Below are 7053 nucleotides of genomic sequence, written 5' to 3' on the forward strand. Positions count from 1 at the left end.
ACAACTTATTTTATATCTTATACCAAGTTGAGATGTAAACTTCATTTCTTATTAGACATAACGGTAAAAAAAATTGAAAGTCACTATGCTGGATGTCAAAGATATTATTTATAAAGGAGATAGAACAAGAAGACTTTTCAAGGTCCTTCCATTTGGGAGAGTGTATAATCCTAAAATGTTAGGATTCTCAAAGACTTTTGTTTAGTGTCATCTTAACATATTGACCAGCTGGTAAGATGTTCCCACCAAACCCTATCTCTCTTTTCTAAAGAAATGAGGATGCCAAAAAGTGTTGGTATGCTTTCAGAATCCATTGATACTTAGTCTGTATCATGAATTGAATTGTGTCCCCACAAAATATGTGTCAACTTGACTAGAACATGATTCCCAGTATTGTGTGGTTGTCCTCTATTTTGTGATCTGATGTAAACATCCTTATTTTCAATGTGTTGTAAATCCTGACCTCCATGTATTAATCATTAATGAAGCAGGATTGTTGTTGTTGTTGTTGTTATGTGCCATTGAGTCAGACCCGACTCATAGCGACCCCTCCTTGGGCTTCCAAGGCAGTATCACTATGGAAGTAGATTGCCCCATCTTCCTTCAGAGGAGTGGTTGGTGGGTTTGAACCGCCAGCCTTCTGGTTAGCAGTCAAGTGCCTTAGGCACTACGCTACCAGAGCTCCTGAAGCAAGATGAGGTTATGTTAAATGAAGATTAGGTTATGTTTGTTATGTTAATGAGGCAGGATTAGGGTGGGATGTAACACCCTTACTTATGTCATAGCCCTGAACTATATAAGGGGAGTTTTCCTGCGTTGTAGCCTGCATCACCTTTTATCTTCTGAGAGATAAAAGAAGAGAGAAGTGAGCACAGAGAGTGGGACCTAAGTACTATTGAGAAGGAGCCAGGAGTGGAGCACATCCTTTGGACCCAGGGTACCTGTGCCGAGAACCTCCTAGACCCAGGAGAAAACTGATGCCAAGATACACAGAGATCTCCAAAGAACTCTGGACCCACACATGTTGAAAGGAGAAAAGGACCTTTCTCCTAAACTGTGAGCCAGTTTTCTAGGGAAAGCCTTCCCCGCTAGAGCTGGAGCCGAGACTTCAGATTTCTAACCTTCTAAATTGTGAGAGAATAAATTTCTGTTTGTTAAAGCCATTCACTTGTGGTATTTCTGTTACAGCAGCACTAGAGAACCAAGACAACATAATTTTACTATGATGAGACTTTTTAGCCATTTGAATTTAGAAAGAAAAATGTCTATAATGAAGCCTGATTTAGCAGGAAGTAGTAAAACAAGAAAAACTGTCAAGGTTCTAGCATCACAGGCAGACTTGCCAGATTTCCCAGCACCTTAGCTATTCTGTTATTACATATTTTATGTTTGTTTTTTCAGGAATATGAATTAATTCTCTTAGGCCACAGAAGAACTATTCAGTAAGTAGGAACTAAGTTAATGGAACCGGTATCAGACAAGGACTCCTTATCCCCTATTTGAAAACTCAAATTAGCACTTAAGGGATTACAAACTTCTGTAAGTATAATTTAGTAAACACTATCAAGGCAGCCTCAATGAATACAGTTTCCCAAGATTCTCCAGAACTAAAACAACATCCTACAAGTAAATATATCAGAGATGTTAACTGACAAATACCACACCAGAGGACGTATGTTTTCAGTCTTGCCAGGTGGCTTCTTCCAAGCCCATGTGGTATCTAGTTTCAAGAACTCTAATGAGGGATGCAGGGAGAGAGTGTAAAGGATTTCATCTTCAAGGTAATTAGGGTGTGCCAGAGACCCAGGTACAAAATGAGGTCTTGGAGGCAAGGCTGCTTATGCTGAAGCAGAACCATACACCCTGTTGTAGCCACTAACTTCCCAGTGTAGATATATAGGCCACTAGCATATGGTTCAAGGCACTGGGATAAGACATATGTCTATGACCTTCAAGGGAAAGCTTGGGGGTAATGAAATGTGTATTAGACATGAGTCCAAAAGTCCTTTCCTTTTGAAGAACATACTTCTTCTGCTTGAGGTTAACCCCTTCTCTGTTATCTAACATGCCGATTCTGGGACTTATTCACATCATAGACATCTCCATTACAGCAATAATATTATTGTACTATGATTTTCACTTATTTGGAACTCTGCATCCCTAATTGACCATAAGCACCTTGAAGGCAAGGAATTTATCTTTTCTTTTGCATATTCCTAGCACCTCCACCAGTATGTAGTAGTAGGTGCTAGTCAAAGCTGCCAAGTGAAGCAATGAGGATAAAGATGAAAGAATTTATTTATGTCCAACTTGGGCATAGTGTTCTTATGAATAATGGCATCTAGGGAGAGGAGATGCCTAAGATAGTCAAGATGGGGATGGGGCTAGGGGTGGGTGGTGTGAGGGTGGGTAGAAAACAGATAAGATTTTTATCTGTTAGAATCAACACATCAGAGGCACTCAGCAGTGAAAAAATGGCTGGTGCAGACATTTAAAATTAGCTTTCCCTGACAGTTCCTTAGCAACGCTCTATCAGAACATTATTGCTTTTAATGTGCACTGCACAACGTTCACTCATACATCAAATAGGTTGGAAATGGCCATTGTTCACTGACACTGAACAAAAAGATAGGAAAAACATACAACTCAAAACACCCTCCTCATTGCCCTTGTGAAGAGAACAAATAGTCCAGATTTTCTGCCGCCCTTTCCTCCCAGGCTGCCCATTAGGGGTGCCAATCACCAGGCACAAAGCCTTGTGTTTCCCCCATACTTCTCTAGTCTTCCCCTCTACTCGATCACAGGTGACTGCTGCCATTCTTTTTATTTGCTGAAAAGAGGCTGGTCAGTGACTTTGTTCTATGTCAGGGCAATAAAGCAAAATAAATACCCCACAAAATGAATGGCACCAAAAAAACACCTCCTTGGACAAGGCACACATCTGAAGCTGACACTGACTGGTGGGAAAATTCTATGGAGTAAAATGCTGCCTTTATATGAAGGGCAAAGCACCCACAGTCAATGTGATTACTAGAAAGAAAAATAATACTAACACCTTTCTTTGCTAAGTCTATATGGAAGTGAAAAAAAGAATAAAAACCCAATCATTGTATATTTGGCTATATCCACATTGAAATGATGGGGTAAGATACAATTTTTAAATAAAAAGGATGTCAGATTATAAATTAGAATCCCCACAACCACTCATGTTCTAGGCCTTGCCATAGGGTGAAACAGCTGTTAGGCTCCCACCAAAGGGCCCATCAAGGCATTAATTTCCTCGTCTGTGAAAGTCACATAACAATCACTTTTAGGTGAAAGGTATCTCATAATAAACACTTTAGAAATATAAAGTAGTATTCTTGCTTCTAGGAATATCTTGATTACGTAAATATTTGAATTGAAAATACTCCAAACTAGAAATCATGTTTAAAAATCAAATCTGCTGACAATGATTCAAAACTGGACTTCTGTTAGCACATGCCTATTTAAACCTGGAAAATGCACACTCCACTTGGGTATGGAAGTGAATATTTGGCCTAATTCCAATAACTCTCTCTGGCTTCTAGGTACTGAAGCTTACCTCTCGAACTGGGGAAGGAGTTGTTCAGTTGCTCCATCACCTCCTCTAACCCTGTGCTTGTGTCCTGGGGAGGACTGAGAAGGTCTTCCTCACCTAAATGAAAGCAAAAGGAGTAATTGCAAATTACAATGAAGGAATGGCATGGATTGAATTATGTCCTCCCAAACTATTTGCTGTAAATCCTAACCTCTATGCCTGTAGTTATAATCTCATTTGAGACTGGGTTGTCTTTGTTATGTTAATGAGGTAGAATTAGTGTAGGGTGTAACTTGGTTCACTCTCTTTTGCGATATAAAAGAGATTAACAAGCCAAGTGAGAAAGCAGAGATGGGAGATGACAGACACCACACCACATGAAGATCACCAAGGAGACAAGGAATAAGGAACTTCCCTCATAGACAACAGAGACAAAGCCTTCCCCTAAAGCCAGTGCTCTGAATTCTTACTTCAAGCCTCATAAAGACTAAATCTCTGTGTGTTAAAGTTACCCATTTGTGTTATTTCTGTTATAGAAGCACTAGATAACAAAGACAAGGAAAAATTACAGGAAAAGGTCCATGATAACATTTTTAATATCATTATAAATTCATTTTCACTTGCTCACAAACAACATATTTTAGCAAAAAAAAAAAAAAAAAAAACACTCAAACTTAGTAATTAGGGAACAGCAATTCCTTAAAGGGAAGAATTCCATGTAGTAATTCATCTATGTCATTACCCTCAGAAAATAAAATTAGGTATTTATTTGGAAGTTAAGATAAAATTAGTGAATCCCCATTAACAAAGAGGAAATATTTTTTCTTTGTAATAAAAAATATTATTATCCACATGCAGTGTGTCTCCATACAAAAGAAAGTCAGAACGTGACATTTTGTGCTCACTATGAAGGTGAGAAGGGAATGGAAACACTATTTTTTCCACTCTTTTCTTGGACATTTAACCAAAAATACAAACAAAACTGAAGTATCTTTGAAGTCCAATGTTATAGGGAGAAATAAAAGTTGTGTGTGCATTATATAAGTAATGAAATCTTCAGATTCCAAGGACTATTGATATGGGGCATACTGGGAAGTTATGTCCCTTTCCTCTTTGTTACCTGACACCATCATAATGAGGTCTGGAGGGGCTGGTAAAGGGTAATTTTTTAAAAAGTTTTTTTGATGATTTGTTTCTGTGAGGAGAGAATGATGATTTGGAAGTAAAGGAACTTAGGGCTGTGTGGTCTTCTGCTGGGAATGAGAGTCCCCTTATAGAGTGTGTGGACCTGCATCTCTGCTGTTTATTCATGTGTCAAAGAAATCCATGTCGAACAGCATTATCACTAAGGGGAAAATTAATTTGAACTAAATGCAAACAAAATTAATTTGAACTTTGGAGGTCATTTGAAACTAATTTTTCATAACATTCAATCTTGCCATAGTGAAAAATAACTTCTTTTCAAGCTCTATTTTTTCAGCACATTGTCACTTCCATCTAAATCAAGACCTTGCTTCAGATCATCAACAACAGTGAACAGGCTAAAGGACAACCTCAGGTTCACATCTGAACCAAACAACAGCAATGGCCTAGTACAGTATCTTAAATATGCTCATAATTGTCTTTGGTCTATGCCAGTTGGATTTTCACCTATGATTAAAATCTTGCATTTATTACTGCTTTCATCCGTGCTTTTTAAAACACAAGCTAAAAGAATCCTTGGTAATGTTAACCATTAAGAGAAAATCTTATCTTAGTTGGATGTACGCTGTATACCATTATTAAATGGAGAGTTAAAATCCTGGGGTAGACAAAAAGCCTCTAATTCTCTGAGTCCCATGGCAACACACTGTAGGAAACTTCTCTGACATCCTAAGTACAGGAAATAAACACTGAAGGATTAAGATCCTAAACTCTATCTTTCCAGCCATCCATACATGCACACCACAAAACCCAAAACCAAACCCAATGCCACTGAGTTGATTCTGTCTCATGGAAACCACATGTGTTTCAGAATAGAATTGTGCTCCACAGGGTTTTCAATGAGTGGCTGTAAGTTTATGGAAGCAGATCACCAGGGCTTTCTTCCTCAGTGTTGCTAAGTAGGTTCAAACCACACAGTTTGCACCACCTAGGAATCGTATCTACACACACACACACACACACACACACACACACACGTATGTATATTTATTCACTTGCTTAAGTTTATGCCTTTAGAAAAGAAAAAGTGAAACTCAGTATTTTTAGTTTCCCTTTTCCTGCAGTCTGAAACTACTATTATTTGGTGAGCATGGCGTGAGTGAAATACTGTCAGGAAGAACAGGATCCTGACAACCGCAGGGCCGATTATATCTCTCTGTTCCATTACTGATGTAAATTTTTGCTGAATTGGGAAACATGAGGCATTTTCAATGGCAGCAAGTCCACTTTAGTGATAGTATGCCTGGCAGAATAAATCAGAACCAACAGAGACTCTCATGAGCATCGATGTTAATATTTGTGACAGTTTAATTACATCATGCAGGAGCTCTAGGAACTCAATTGTACTGTGTTAAGATTCAGGTACAGTTCAATGAAGTGACTGGGATTTCTCTCCTTGAATTATTTCCAGGAGTAAATTATAAAGTATAAACCTAATGATGTCAGCCAAGTTCATCTACACAGATTAACTATCATCTGTGAATCTCAAATATGAGTGTTCAAATACAACATAAAATTGGCTTATTTGTTTCAATGGAGAACTTTCATGGCAGTGATAAATGTCTCCATACAAGTAAAGTATAATTTTGTTTTCTTCTTTTCTCAGGTTTCTCAAAGGCTTTAAGTAAAAAATCTTTTGGATTCCACTAATCGTCTTGTAAAAATCAAAATCAAATTTACCACTTTTATGCGTGGGTAGAGGTCAATCAACCCAATGCATAATGTTTAATGTCTAGTTTTTTTCTGTGTCAGTTTACCCATTGTCATTGAGTTGATTCCAACTCGTAGTGACCCTTTAGGACAGAGTAGAAATGCTCCATAGTCTCCAAGGCTGTAAATCTTTACAGAAGCAGAGGGCTTCATCTTTCTTCTGTGGATTGGTTGGTGGGTTCAAACCACCAACCTTTTGTAACCAAAATTTGCAGCCAATGCCTTAACCACTACATCACCAAAACACCTTTCTGGAAAAATGGAAACAGCTAAATGAAACACTGAAGTTAAAATAACACCATTGTACTATCCAACTTTCCCTTGCTGAAAGTAAGGATGACTTGGAGCACTTACTGATGAAGATTAAAGACTAAAGTCTGCAGTATGGATTACACCTGAATATAAAGAAAACAAAAATCATCACAACTGGATAAGGAACATCACGACAGATGGAGAAAAGATTAAAGCTGTCCAAGACTTCATATTACTTGGTTCTACAATCAACGCCAACGTAAGTATCAGTCAAGACATCAAGAGGCGTATTGTATTGGGCAAATCTGCTGCAAAAGACCTCTTTCAAG

General features: G+C 38.1%; 1 protein-coding gene across 1 annotated transcript in view; it reads right to left on the reverse strand.

Moving 5' to 3' along the window:
- LOC103201376 (dystrophin-like) overlaps positions 1-7053 on the reverse strand; it is a 2052823-nt gene that overhangs the window by 10144 nt on the left and 2035626 nt on the right. The window contains exon 65 of the mRNA XM_042781676.1: positions 3584-3676. Coding sequence (XP_042637610.1) covers positions 3584-3676 — 93 coding nt within the window. The remainder of the gene's footprint in view (positions 1-3583; positions 3677-7053) is intronic.

The sequence above is a fragment of the Orycteropus afer genome, unplaced genomic scaffold, assembly GCF_000298275.1.
Source record: "Orycteropus afer afer isolate SDZICR_OR568_19922 unplaced genomic scaffold, OryAfe1.0 scaffold00148, whole genome shotgun sequence".
Classification (NCBI taxonomy): Eukaryota; Metazoa; Chordata; class Mammalia; order Tubulidentata; family Orycteropodidae; genus Orycteropus; species Orycteropus afer.